General features: G+C 36.3%; 1 protein-coding gene across 1 annotated transcript in view; it reads right to left on the reverse strand.

The window, feature by feature from the left end:
* LOC126481787 (centrosomal protein of 78 kDa-like) overlaps window positions 1–16,023 on the reverse strand; it is a 220,826-nt gene that overhangs the window by 46,504 nt on the left and 158,299 nt on the right. The window contains exon 6 of the mRNA XM_050105742.1: window positions 8,456–8,643. Within this exon, the coding sequence (XP_049961699.1) occupies window positions 8,456–8,643 (188 nt within the window). The remainder of the gene's footprint in view (window positions 1–8,455; window positions 8,644–16,023) is intronic.

A 16,023-nucleotide genomic window follows, 5' to 3' on the forward strand; every position in this document is an offset into this window, starting at 1 on the left:
GTTAGAGAATACGGTACATACATGATGGGACACTGACATATTATGCTGCTAATGTAAGGTGACACCTTATATGACAATACAGCCCAAGATACATAGTTCGAGTGCTCCAAGACAAGCTGACTTCAGTCCTCAGATTTTTCTCTCTGAGGTCATCTTAAAAGTACTGTACATAGCACTCCAACTAATACGTTTGAACAACTGGAGCAGCAAACTGTAGTCTTGTGAGTATTTATGAGATGATCTGGGAGATGTTTTGAAAAGAGGGTAGCATTGCACCCAAATGTAAAGTGGGCACATGGAACACCTGCTTTAACATGTACAACAGTGGAGTAAGTTGTAACAAGTAGCATGCTGGAGTAGAATGGAATTTCTTGTTAAAGTAGGCCATGGGTGATATTTGAAACTAATTAGATGGAGACTTCATCAAGAAGTTAACATTTGAATTACATTTGTACTAACTAGGACAATCTTTCATACTGAAGTCAGTGGAACCATATATTTGCAATCATCTCCCAAATGACTTCTTTGTGGACCCATGTTTACTTTGACTGTTTTTGCTGCTGCTATCACATACTTTCACCAGTATCAGTTTTTACTACTAATTATGATACATCTTGTATATGGCTATTGTACTCTTCTGTCTGAAGACTTGTTTGATATAGCTCTCCACACTACTCTTTCCTGTGTAGCTCTTTTCATCTTTGCGTAACAACTGAAACCCACCTCAATTAGAGCATGTTTACTAAATTTGAGTCTTGATCTCCCTATACAATTTTTACCCTGACAGTTCCACTTGCTACCAAAGTTTTACCCCCAACACTTCCATTCACAAAAAATTAATTATTCTTTTATGACTTAAAATGTGTTCAATCAGCCTATATCTTCTTTTGTAAGATTTTTCACCTACATCTACATGACTCTCTGCAATTCACAATTAAGTGCCTGACAGAGGATTCATCGAACCACCTTCAAGCTATTTCTCTGGTGTTCCACTCTCGAACAGCATGTGGGAGAAATGAATGCTTAAATCTTTCTGTGCAAGCACGGATTCCTCCCATTTTATCATGATGATTATTTCTCTACATGTGGTTGGGCTCCAACAAAATACTTTCACACTCTGAGGAGGAAGTTAGTGGTTGACATTTCATGAGAAGATGCTGCCACAATGAAAATCGCCTGTGTTTTAATTATTTCCAACCCAATTTGTGTATTACATCTGTGGCACTCTCTCCCCTATTTTGTGATAACACAAAATGAGCTGCCCTTCTTTGAACTATTCTGATGTCCTCTGCCAATCTTATCTGATGTGGATTCCACAGCACATGGCAGTACTCTAGATGAGGGCAGACAAGCATAGTGTAAGCAGTCTCTTTATCAGACTTGCTGCATTTTCTAAATCACAGTCTTTGGTTTGCATTCCCCACAACATTATCCATGTAAACATCCCACTTTGACTTATTTGTAACTGCAATCCCTAAATATTTAGTTGAATTTACACCATTTAGATTTGTGAGATTTATCATGTAACTGAAATTTAGCACTTTCAGTGCTCATTCCATTCTTTTGAGTCAATTGCCACTTTTTCCATCATACAGATATCTTATCTAAATCATTTTGCAAGTCGTTTTGATCATCTGATGACTTTACAAGATGGTAAATGAAAGTATCATCTGCAAACTAACAGGACTGTTCAAATTGTCTCCCAAATCATTTGTGTAGACAAGGAACAGCAGAGAGCCTATAATGCTTCCTTGGGGAAGGCTAGATATTACTTATGTTTTACTCAATGACTTTCCATCAATTCCTATGAACTGTGACCTTTCTGACAGGAAATCATGAGTCCACTCACACAACTGAGATGATACTCCATATGCATGCAATTTGATTAGAAGTTGCTTGTGAGGAATGGGGCCAAAAGCCTTCTGCAAATCTAACAATATGGAATCAATGTGACATCCCCTGTTGATAGCAGTCATTACCTAGCGAGAATAAAGAGCTAGTTGTGTTCACAATAACAATATTTTCGAAACCCGTGTTGGCTCTTTGTCAATAAATCATTTTCTTCAAGGTAACTTATAATGTTCAAACACAGTATGTGTTCCAAAATCCTACTGCAAATTGGCATTAGTGATATGGCTCTGTAATTTAGCAGATTATTCCTATTTTCTTTTTTTGGTATTGGTGTGACTTGTGCAACTTTTAAGTCTTTAGGTATGGATCTTATGATGAGGAAGTGGTTGTATGATTGCTAAGTATGGAGCTACTGTATCAGCATACTCTGAAAGGAACCTTGTTGGTACACAATCTGGACTGGAGGCCTTGCCTTTACTGAGAGATTTAAGCTCTTTTTGCTACTACTTCTAAGTTACTCATGTTCTTCATCTGAATTTTGAAAAATTTACTTCATCTTCATTGGTGAAGGAATTTTGGAAAACAGTGTTTAGTAATTCTGCTTTAATGCACTGACATCAATAAAATCACCACTGTTATTGTGCAGTGAAGGTATTGATTGAGTCTTGCTGCTGGTGTCCTTTATATTGACCACAATCTCTTTGGGTTTTATGCTGGATTTTTAGTCATAATTTTGCTGTGGAAACTAGTAAAAGTATTTAGTATTGAGGTTTTGTGCTAAATTTTGACCCTGTGTAAAACTTCGCAAATCTTGTGGATTTTGCATTCTTTTAAATTTGACAAGCCTTTTTTGTTGTTTCTGCAACAGTGATCTGGCCTGTTTTGTATATCATTGAGGATCAATATCATCCCTCTTTTTATTTATTTGGTATATACCTCTCAATTGCCATCAATACTATTTCTTTGAATCTAAGCCACATTTGATCTATGCTTACATATCAGATTGGAAGCTACTGTTAATTGTTAATAAAGAAAGGTACCCAATCATTGATTATCTGATATACTAGCCCAATGTTCAGCATTCTTTTGCAAAATCACATTTCAAAAGCTTTGCTTCTCTTATTTTCTTTACTGTTTATTGTCTGCATTTCACTTGAATATAGTGCTACACTTCAGATGAATACTTTCAGAAATGATTTCCTGTGATTTTTATCCCTACCTGCTACATATAAAATGAACCTTTGATGAGCTGTCCTACTCATTCCATATCGCTCAGACATATGCAAAAGTGTTTAAAGATCAGTACAATCAAAGGCTTTTGTTAATGGGAAGAACATAACTACTCAATTTATTTAGCCCTGTAAGTTCCTCACAAATAAAACAATAAATAGGATTTTGTGTTGAATGTCCACTCTGAACCCAAACTGCAAGTATGACAACAAATTACATTTATTGAGATGGTTTACAGCTCCCTTCTGCACTGCCTCCTCAGAAACATTTTAAAATATTGGTAGCAAAGAAGTTGTAGCTATCTACATTATACCTTTTTGTCTTTTCATAAATAGGTCTTTCTAATCCATGGAAATGTATGCACCCAGCAAAATCATACAATTAAAAGTTACACAAGGGGCCAGATATGTATAACAGTGCATATATCTATGAGCAGCTGTATACAGATCTTCAGATGAAATTATCATTTTAAAACTATGGCTACTTATCAGTGGCTGAAAAAGTAATCAAGTTTAAAACAAGTTATGCTACCTTTGACCAGTTCATCAGCTAAATGGAAAACTGATAGGGAGAAGTCTTATTTTTCTGTCACACATTGTGGTTGTTTTAAGTCACAGTTCATCGGAAACTGGATTCCATTAATAGAGGCGAATACCACTGAAGAGTAAATGTAGTGAGTAGTGATTGTACAGATTTCAAGATCTTTGTAAATGCATCAGCAAGAACTGTAGTTATCATTTCTACACAATACTTTCTTACTTGGTTTTGCTGAATAAGTGCCAACAGGTATGCTGTTAACTCCAGAATATTTTAGTTTCACAAATAGTATTTTACTCTCCATACAATCACTTTCTTCTGACAGTGCTTTATTACTTTATTACTATATCTTCATCGTTTACCAGCCATGGCTGGACAGACTGCGTCACAAATACAATGTTTAGCAACTAACTTTTATACAACACCATATACAAAATTTATATTACAAATAAAAGAAAATATTTATGCAGTGCACAAAAACACATAGAACATAGAGAAAATGAAATATAACTAAACAGGAAAGTAAAACTTCATAGCAGCAAATGAAAATACCATAAAGCAAAATGTTTACAAAACCATGTAGATCACATACATAAAGTTTCGTTTTGGCAAAATATGTACTTTAAATAAAATATAAAATTAAATGTGCAGTTAACTGAGAACATAAAAAGAAGATTAAATTTAGGCAAAAGTATAAAACATAACAATATTTATTATTTTGTCCATTCACTAGAACCACTGTTGAAAAACTCTTCCAAGGAATATAGTGGATGTTGCTTCAAGTCCTGAGCAATTTCTTTCCGAAATAATTCAGGTGGCAGGGATTTCACTTCTGGAGGCAGTTGACTGTACATTTTTAGGGCAACTGTTGGAAAGCTGTCTTGTGTGGGTACAACAGCCTATGAATTGCCTTATACAATTTAATATGTATAAATGTAAGGGCGACTGTTGGAAAGCTGTCTTGTGTGGATACAACAGCCTATGAATTGCCTTATAGAGTTTAGAATGTATAAATGTAAGTTTTTCACTTGTGTGACTATATCATACTCAGCTGCTTTGCAATTACTGAAGGTATTTTAATTCTATCTTTGCAACTACAAGAAAATGCATGTTTTTGTAATCAAATGTGCTTCATTTTATTGAAATAAAACATCATCAGTGGTCTGCAATGAAAGATATTTAAAATTTGGCTTGCTTTCAAGATTGAAACACAGTTTGTTACAAAAGATATACATTTTACTTATAGTACACGACGTTTCAAATTGAATACATGGGTTGTAAGCTTTGTAGCATTTATTACATTCAACTTGTTGTTGTTGTGGTCTTCAGTCCTGAGACTGGTTTGATGCAGCTCTCCATGCTGCTCTATCCTGTGCAAGCTTCTTCATCTCCCAGTACCTATTGCAACCTACATCCTTCTGAATCTGCTTAGTGTATTCATATCTTGGTCTCCCTCTACGATTTTTACCCTCTACGCTGCCCTCCAATACTAAATTGGTGATCCCTTGGTGCCTCAAAACATGTCCTACCAACCGATCCCTTCTTCTAGTCAAGTTGTGCCACAAACTTCTCTTCTCCCCAATCCTATTCAATACCTCCTCATTAGTTACATGATCTACCCACCTTATCTTCAGCATTCTTCTGTAGCACCACATTTCGAAAGCTTCTATTCTCTTCTTGTTCAAACTAGTTATCGTCCATGTTTCACTTCCATACATGGCTACACTCCATACAAATACTTTCAGAAACGACTTCCTGACACTTAAATCTATACTCGATGTTAACAAATTTCTCTTCTTCAGAAACGATTTCCTTGCCATTGCCAGTCTACATTTCATATCCTCTCTACTACAACTTACATTCAACTTACAATCATAAATAATACATCAAATAAAAGAACAACTCAGACAGTTTTGTTCGTATACCTGTGCACAAACAGAAGAGTAAGGAATGACTAAGAGTGACTGCAGAATGTGTTGTACGAGTGAAGGCCTTACATGTGTAGCCCCAAGAAATCAGTTCAGAAGGCTAGTCATGAATTAGCAATTCTAGTGACATCTGTTTGGAGACTTTTAAGGAGCCACTTACAACTGCATCCTTATTGTTTGCAGTTGTTACAAGCTCTAAAGCCCACAGACTAGGGTTTACGTGACAAATTTGAAAATGAAATGTTGCTGCATGACGATAAAGATTTTAAGGATTGTGTTGTCTTCAGTGATGAATTGGCATTTCACTTATGTGAAAATGTGGACACAAGTAATGTGCAATCTGATGGTCATCAAATCCTCACAAGATGGTACAGCTGCCATGAGACTCCCCTAAATTGAATGTTTTTTGTGCATATCCTGGCGGAATGTTGTAGCGGTTCCACCTGCTTTATTTCCTAGTTTGTTGATTGCCCTCGGTGTCGACGTACTGCGTTGCTACACTAACTGAAAAATGGGGTTCGTAATTTGGACACCTACTACAGTAAATAATGTAGCTGACAGATGCACAGTTACATTTCACAGTAGTTTAATTTCACTGTTCATAACCCCCAAACAATAAGCAGTTATTTGGCCAGTGCACTATTAATTACTTAACTTTCCATAAACCTCATTAATAGTTAGCAGGCGAACCTGCACATACTGCTACAATAGTTTACTGAATACATGCTGATTATGCTCACGTATTTTAATGGTAATTAGTTAAAAAAAATAATTTAAGTAACAAAATGAATTTAAGGAGGCAAATGGCAAAACAAAAGGGGAATTAAAATATCCCAGCTTGCTTCGATACAATGTTTACGGGCCTTTCCTTTACAGTGAACCAATTGAAACTGGTGTTCCTCATTTATAGATCTATGGCTCTTTTCTGTATTGGAAGAAGCTGAATCACAGTGCTTTATTTGGCAGTAAGATGGTGTGCGACATGACCTACATAATTCAGTACGTGACTGGTTAAAAGACGATGTACCCAGCAGCATGATTAGTTGCAAAGGGCCAGGTGACAGGTTGTTTTGCGTGACCACCACATTCAAACACACAGTCTGATAGCATATTCTATTTATCTTTGGGGGCTCATAAAAGGTCATTTGTTTGTGCCTCCACTACCAGCTGATCTACTCAACTGTATAAACAGCATTTTTGGAACAATTACTCCAGAGACATTAAACCAGGTTTGAGAAGAACTTGCCTATCAATTCGATTTGTGACAAATGTTGCTCGCATTTAACACTAGTAAGAATAACTGCTTGAGTTCCTCTTCCATTTGGTGGACTATTTATAATTGTAAGCTGAATGTAATAAATGGTAAAAAGCCATACAACATGTATATTCATTTTGAAACACCGTGTATTTTACACTTGGTTTTCATTCACATAAGGAAACACCATCTGCTGGCATGTTTTTAAATATTCCTTCATGTCGCACTGTTCATTCTGGCCTAATTGAGTTGTGTTTTGCACCAAGAAATGCAAAGTTCTGGTAAGCAATGTGGGATTAGGCCAGAATCAACAGTGCCAAATAGCACAATACTTCAAAAATGTGCATGCAGATAGCATTTCATGATGCAAAGAGAAAAAAGGCATAAAATATCATAAGTCAAAATCAAACAATGGAAACCCCAGGCAGGAATATCAACAATGTATGAAAAGACAGGTTGCTACTTACTGTAAAGAAGACATGTTAAGTTGCAGACACAAAATTAAAAGACACTTAACAGAGCTTTCAGCCGCAGCCTTCATCAGCCAAGAGAGACACACATACTATTCACACACACAAGCAACCACACCTCACGCACACATGATTGGCAGCTCCAGCATCTCAGGCCAAAATGCCAGCATTCTGGCCCGAGATGGTCATGTGTGCGTGAGATGTGCTTGCTTGAGTTAGTGTATAGTTTGTGTGTCTCTCTTTACCGATGAAGGCTGTGGCCAAAAGCTCTATGTAAGTGTCTTTTAATTGTGCTTGTGTGCAACTTAATGTGTCTCCTGTATGGCAAATAGCAATCTGTCTTTTCATACATTGTTGATAAGTAAAAATCAGTATCTTCTGTAATGAACTGTTTTTTGATTTATAAGGCAAGCCAAATTGCAAATATCTTTCACTGATGTTTTATTTCAATAACATTAAGTGCTTTTAGAGACAAAAATACACGTTTTCTTGTAGTTGCAAAGACAAAATAAAAATACCATCAATAAATGTAAGTATTTGTACATTTACATGTTTGTGACAATTTTAGTATTACATCAATGGTCCTCAAGTTTAATTTAGGAATGTGCTATAAATTGTAGACCGTTTAGGTTTACTTATTTATATTTAGCACAGTTACTCAGGCCAGATCTTATACAATAAACTCAGTGAATGGACAGTGACTACAGTGGACAACATTATACACATTAAATTTGTGACTAAACATGCTCATGTAATTGCATTTCCAACACACTAGCTTACAAGGCACAGAGATGAGTCAGAGTCATATAAAGTGTGAAGGATTAATGACAGACTAATAACCTATGGTCTGGTAAACCAGCCAATCTGAGGGTGGGTTTTAGCCATTTTGCTCACTGGTCTATGCAAATGTAGCATTGGGTCCCCATCTACAAGTCAGAAATTGGAGACAAACAGTTGACATATGGGTACAACCAGAACTAAGTTAAGGTCATTCATATTCCTTAGGATGACTGATAGTTGTGGTGAATGGAAGGACATTCTTCCACAACATTAATATAATTTCCTTATTACAGATGGGCACTTTTCCACTGTTAATGGACCCTGACACATCAGGACAAATGCTGAAGCAAAAGAAGGTAACATTTCTACAGAATTGCAATTGTTATACAATTTCTTTTTCCTACCTCCTTTGATTCATCTAAATTCTGCATGTTGTTTCTGGCCAGTGTTTTCATTATCTCATTTTCAATGTAACTGCTGATGTAACGATTGTTTCTTATGTCCACCACAAGTAATACATTATTGATTTCCAACATCTGAAGTATGCTAAATCCACCGTGGTCAGTTATTCCACAATTCTGAAGATCTATGGCTGCAAGAGGAATAGATGAGAAGTTATGAAAAGTGAAATAACGTATACATTATCATAACTGAAACATTCTATACTGTAGTTTTGTTTAATTGGCAGCATTTCAGGAAACACAAGTCACTGTAAATGACTTCAGAATATATGTCACAGCAAAAAGTCTGTTACAAGCATATATTAAATAGATATCAAATACACTGAAGCGCCACAGAAACTGTTATAGGCATTCATGTTCAAATACAGAGATGTGTAAATAGGCAGAATACAGCATTGCGGGCAACAACACCTATATAGGATGTGGCACAGTTGTTAGGTTGGTTACTACTTCAACAATGACAGATTATCAAGATTTTAGTGAGCTTGAATGTCACGTTATAGTTGGTGCACAAGCAATGGGACACAGCATCTCCAAGATAGCAATGAAGTGGGGATTTTCCCATATGACCATTTCACGAGTGTAGTGTGAATATCAGGGATTCAATAAAACATCAAATCTCCAGCGTCTCTGCAGCTGGAGAAAGATCCTGCAAGAATGGAACCAACAATAACTGGAGAATTGTTCAACATGACAGAAATGTAACCCTTCTACAAATTGCTGCAGATTCCAATGATGGGCAATCAACAAGTGTCAGCGTGTGAACCATTTAATGAAACATCATCGATATAGGCTCTTGGAGCCGAAGGACAACTCACACACACTCGATGACTGCACGAGACAAAGCTTTACACCTTGCCTGGACCTGTCAACACCAATATTGGGCTGTTGATGACTGAAAACATGTTGCCTGGTCGGATGAGTCTCATTTCAAATTGTATCAAGTGGATAGATGTGTACGAGTATGAATCCATGGACCCTGCATGTCATCAGGGGATTGTTCAAGCCGGTGGAGGCTCTGTAATGGTGTGGGGTGTGTACAGTTGGAGTGATATTGGACCCCTGATATGTCTAGATAAAACTCTGATAGGTGACACATACATAATCATCCTGTCTGATCACTTGCATCCATTCAAGTCCATTGTGCAGTCCGATGGACATGGGCAATTCCAGCAGGACAATGCGACACCCCACACGTGCAGAACAGCTATATAGTGGCTCCAGGAACATTCTTCTGAGTTTAAACATTTCTGCTGGCCATCAAACTCCCCAAACATGAACATTATTGAGTGTATCTGGGATGCCTTGCAACATGCTGTTCAGAAGAGATCTCCATCCCCTCGCACTCTTACAGATTTATGGACAGCCGTGCAGGATTCATGGCGTCAGTTCCCTCCAGCACTATGTCAGACATTATTCAAGTCCATGCCACATCATGTTGCAGCATTTCTGCGTGCTCACTGGGGCCTTATACAATATTACGCAGGTGTATCAGTTTCTTTGACTCTTCAGTGTATATGAAACCTGTGTTCAACATTACATAGCAAGGTAACTTCTACATATACAATAGGATAGGTTTCCTAAATCATAACTTGAACTATAATGTGGGATTCTGATGTAGGATTTAAAGATTTCTCTACTGACAAGCCTGATGACACAATAGGGAAGCTGAATATTAGACACTAGTTTTGTGTGTTCATGGAGGAACACTGTTTGTGGAAAAAACATGAGCTTGTTGGTTAGATTCTTTTGTTTCTTGCAGACCAGATTAGTATTAAAGCTTGTAACTGGGAGACTAATAAGAACCATTTTTCCTACAAGTTCTGGAGGCCTGTCCAGGATCAACTGAATAACTGGCAATGCAGTTGTGCCACCTAACCTACAAAGTTTACAACAAAACTTTCTGAGCATCATTTTGCCTGCAAAAACATAGCAATATGTAATTGTGTTGATTCTGAATCTACAATGAGGATTCACATTTTAACGGTGATCAGCAGTAGCAGAGTAATGCAACAAAACATTTTAAAAGTGACGAAAGGAGAAATACCCAACACAATAAAAAACATCTAGAAATGGCAACTTAAGGTGAAATCATAAAAATAAATAAAAATATGACCTGTGCCGGTTAAAACCATCAAACCTCTGCATAAGTAAATTCTGGATGACAGAAGAAATTGAAAACGTTTGTGAGAATTTTCTGGTTTCACTTTTCAAGCAGTAGCTAGCGAACTTGTAACTCAGAAGTTATTCATTGAGCCAGAAAATGAAATGACTTCCAAAATTCATTATTATTTATCCAATATTGACAAAGTTGCAGTGAAAATTAATGATGAGACAGAATGTGAAGAGGACGGTGATGATGCTGACGATGAAGAAGAGGATGCAATCCAAATGGGTAGCAATAAAATATCGAATTTACTTGAAAAGAAGACATAAAAACATTAAGATTCAGAAAGAACCCATGAAATTGAAATACCATTCTCATGACATTCAAAAGATCAACATAAATTTTCTCTGTCATTTCATGACGTTGAGGGTGCTCTTAACCTATTTAGCAGCAGTGATGGATCTCCAGTTAAAAAGTGGATCATGCACTTCATGGGACCGGCATTTTTAATGGACTGGAATCAACTGCAAATGCTTGTTTTCAAAAAAAAAAAAAAAAAAAAAAAAAAAAAATCACTTGAAGGTCTGATTAAGATTTTTATTCATGGTGAGAAGGTCTTACATCATAAACTACACTGAAGAAAGCTTTGGAGGAAGAATTCAACATGAAATATGTGCTGCAAAGATCCACCACCTGCTGTCTCGAAGAGAGAAGAAAGAGGAGTCTCTTCAAGAATATTTTCTCATAATGAGGGAAATTGTCAGCCATGCTTGTATTTATTATGAATCACTATTTCAGTAGGTGAATGATGGCACAGAAGATGACTCAGACACAAAACTTCTATTTCATGATGCTGGAAGTGTGAAAGGGCTTAAGAAAAAAATAGGCATTACAAAACAGCTGTGAAGACACTGCCAAAGAGAAATGACAGAAGCTATATAACAATGAAAATTTAAACTCTAGTAACAATATTATGAAAAAGAAAGTTGCTACTCGCCACATAGTGGAGATGCCGAGTCGCAGATAGGCACAACAAAAAGATTTGTCACAAATAAAGCTCTGGCCAGAAAGGCCTTTCTCAAGAATAGATCACACACACAAACACAAACACACAACTCATACACACATGACTGCAGTCTCAGGCAACTGTAGCAACTCTGTACTCTATACTCTAGTAAGAAAGATGCTAAAGACTCAAATAACAGAAATACTAAGAGTGCAGCTCGGGAACCAAACAAAAAGTGTTTCAGTTGCAGTGCTAGTGATCACAGGTCAAGTGACTGCAACCACAAGAACAAGGAGAGAGATGCTTCAATTGCAACAAGTTTAGCCACATCTCATCTGAATGTATGAAGAGGAAGAATAATTAAAAGGCAACCAGGAAGGGAAACACTATATGAAGAGTATTAACAGCTCTAAAATCAAAAAGGTATGAATAAGTAACCAAGAGGTGAAGGTGTTAATTGACTATGGCAATCAATTTAATTTATTATGACAATATGTTAATGAAATTATGAATGCTCCAAGCTAGCAAGAAACAGATATAGTATTGACAGGATTGGGAAAAAATTTCTCTCTCCACAAATGTATTTTATAGGAATTACTGAGGTTGATAATGTGAAAACTGAAACAGATATTGGTATTTATGTGGTTTCCAGAGGCACTATGAATTTAGAAATGGCACTTGAGACCAATCTTCTAGAACGAACTGAAGATTTAATAAACAAGGGCAGAGTTACTATAAGAAGCCTGAAGGGGAAGCTTGTCTTATGTGTATCCATACAGCAGACAAACCAGAATTAGATACTGAAAGCATTCTTAGTGATGAAACAAATGAACACATCAAATGTTTAGTGACTAATTACACACCAACAAAGAAATAAGTCCACTGATGTTAGAATGAAGATTATTGTCAGAAAAGAGGAACCAATATACAGTAGAGCCAAAAGATTGTCACCAGGAGAGAACAAAATTGTTGACAACCATGTCCAGATGTGCCTTGATCAAGAAATTATAGAACTAAGTTCATCTGAATATGCAGGCCAGGTTGCAGTTGAGATAAAGAAAAATACAGAATATCACATCTGTATAGTCTACAGAAAACTAAACAGGATCACAGTGAGAGATGTTATCCACTGCCCCCGATAGAAGATTTTTTAGACAAAATACAAGATGCCCATGTGTTTTCCACACCAGACCTCAAGAGTGGGTTCCATATTGATCTCAAAGAGGAATGCTGAAGGTATACCTCATTAGTGACACAATCACAGCACTTTCCGTTCAGGAGAGTTCCATTTGGGTTATCAACTTCAGCTGTATGTTTGCATCATTTTACAAATACTGTTTTTGAGCATTGGCTTGAGAGAACATAGTATTTATTTCCATGGACAATAGTAATACAAATGAAAATTGATGATGAGGCACTTCGACCTCTTGCTTTAGTGTTAAAGGCTGCAGCAGAATATGGCTTGCAAATTAATTTTACAAAATGCCAGTTCTCGAAAAGAACTGTTGAGCTTCTTGGGTATATTATACAGTGTAGACAAATCTGACCTTCTTCTGAGAAGACAACAGGTGTTCAAAACTTTCCAGAACTGAAATTTATTGCAACAGTATGAAATTTCCTAGGTCTAAGAAGATACTCTAGGGGGTTTACCACATATTACTCTGCAATTGCCAAACCTTTGGGCAATTTGCTGAGCAATAATTGAGTAAGTTTAAAGAAGAGCACAGACAAGCATTCAAGGTGCTCAAAGCCATTCTTTTATCAGATCCAGTTCTCAAAATCTAAAACTCTGTCTGCAAATTATGACAAACATAAATGGGGACACAGGATTTCTGGACAACCTGTGGATGCCAAATGATGCCCATTTTCATCTTGAAGGTTACATGAATAAGCAGAACTGCCATTACTGTGAAAACAGCACCCCTAATGAAGTTAATGAACATGCTTTACATGCCAACAAGGTGAAAGTATGCTGTGCAGTTTTAGCACAAAAACGAACAGTGGATCGAGTAACTGTCACTTTGGACTGGTACGTTGAGACATTGCAATATTTTGTTCTATCCACACTGAACAAACTTCCATAACTTCAGAAAATCTGGTCTTAACAAGATAGTGCAACATCACACACTAGAAGGCAATCAATGGCAGGTATGTGAGAATTGTTCGGTAACCGTGTCATATCAAGATTCAGTGACATTCCCTGGCTTCCAAGATCCCCAGTTTTGTCCATTTGTGATTTTTTCTCTTGAGGAAACCTTAAAAGCACAGGATGAATTGAAACAAGGAATTTAATATGAAATTTGTGGTATCCCAGCTGAGATGTTGCAGCACTCAATGAGGAACTTCAAGAGCAGATTGGAAGAATGCATATGTGTCTACAGGAGTATGCCATCTACAGGACATAATTTTCAAACACTGATAATTCGAATTACTGTCTCTTTATAATGTTAAGTTGTAGTGGTTCAATTGCAGACAATTAATTTGTTTGTTGGACTTTTCCCTATTTTTATTGGAAATTTCAAAAGCTCCCATTTTTGTGTGTCACCTTGTATTATGTTGGTAGAAAAAACACAAACTGTAACAGCTTCTTGCATATTAACAGATGTAGAAAATATTGTTAAGCTTAAAAATGTATTATATAAAGTGTAAAGTTAAACATTCTTGCCTGATGCATTCAAAAGAATAATCTGTACTATGTCCTGAGATTGTGTTACTCTAGGGACCATACTGATTATTTGATCGTGAAGAAATTTTATTACTATTGTTGTTATTATTAACAAATCTAACAAAATGCTTTTGAATTGCTTTAATGTCTTTCTTTAATCCAACCTGTTGGGGATCCAAAGAACTTGAGTAGTGCTCCAGAATCTGCACACAGCCTTCCTATGTGTGGCTTTCTTTATAGCTGCACTACACTTGCCCATCAATCTCTCAGTAAACTGTGGTCAGCCATTCAACTTCCAGACACCTAACCTTACACAGTTGTTAGATTTCATGTTTTTTCATAATGTTGCACTTAATTGGTTGGCATGACTGAGTCAAGCAGCATGTCATTAATACTACATTAAAACATTACATGAATGTTTCTGCTTGGAAAGTCTTTTAGACAATCCAATATTTCAGAGTTTATCCATACGGTCAGGCTTCTGTTAATGACTTACAGCAAGGTACTGTATTGGATACAATCCTGATGTCTCAGAATATAAATTATCCTTGTTGGCCCTCATCCAAAAACTTGTTTCATATGAGCAATGCTTTCTAAACCCAAGCTGATTTATGGATAGAAGTCTTCCTCTCTCTCCAATAATCATCATTAAGATCTGTCCAAAATTTCAGTTTCAGTTTCAGCCAGTTTTGTCCAGGTATATTGCTTTTGGCTGCAGATTGAAATTTGAATCAGTGTTTTTTTTTTTTTTTTTTTTTTTTTTTTTTTTTTTTTTTTTTTTTTTTTTTCAAAGAATTAAGTGTGTCTACTAAAGGTGAGGACGTTTTCAACATTGTAAATGATTATTTTAATAATAAGTGCTAGTTAACATGAAATTTGTGTGTAGGCATTTGTACAGATGACACCCCTGCAATGGTAAGCTGTGTTAAGGGCCTTATTTCAGTCGGCAAAAACATTGGGAGAAAAATTGAGAGGAGTTTTAGAGCAAGTCGTCCAGATGGTAAATTTTATTGAAACAAGACCTGTCAAAATCCATTTATTTGAAAAAATTTGTATTGATATGGAGGAAAACACAGATGGTTGCTTTTACACAAAGAAGTCAGGCAGTTGTCGAGGGGGAAAGTACTTATCTAAGTGCATAAGCTACAACAAGAACTTCTCGTGTTTTTCAAAGAAATGAAACATTTACATTTTTGCAATCTTCTTCAGAGTGATTTTGGATTGCCACATTGCAGTATTTGGCCAATATATTTCAGCAGTTCAATATTTTAACACTAGCATGCAAGGGAAAGAAGTGTTTCACAGAAAACTACAAATATAGAAAAGAAAAGCTGTTCAAGGTAACTTGGAAATGTTCCATCGGTAAGGAGCACGTGCATATATGAAATACTTCCAATAGTAGTAGATCATTTAATAAGTTTTTAAGAGAAACTGAGTACATATTTTGCATACCTCAACACTGAACAGTATGACTGGATTTGAAAACCATTCATGGAAACTTCAGGTGATTTTGACTTAACATTAACAGAAGAAGAACTGGCAGCTATATCTACTGATCATGGCCTGCTGATTAAGCATAAGGAATTGTCTCTTGAAGCCTTTTGTATTTCTATAAAACAAGAAATTTGTTGATATCTAAAAAGGCTTTGAATATTTTACTTCAATTTCTGATGTCATATTTATGTGAATTAGGATTTTCTGCCCTTACCACAATTAAATGTACAAAGAGAGGA

This window comes from Schistocerca serialis, chromosome 5 (genome assembly GCF_023864345.2).
Source record: "Schistocerca serialis cubense isolate TAMUIC-IGC-003099 chromosome 5, iqSchSeri2.2, whole genome shotgun sequence".
NCBI lineage: Eukaryota > Metazoa > Arthropoda > Insecta > Orthoptera > Acrididae > Schistocerca > Schistocerca serialis.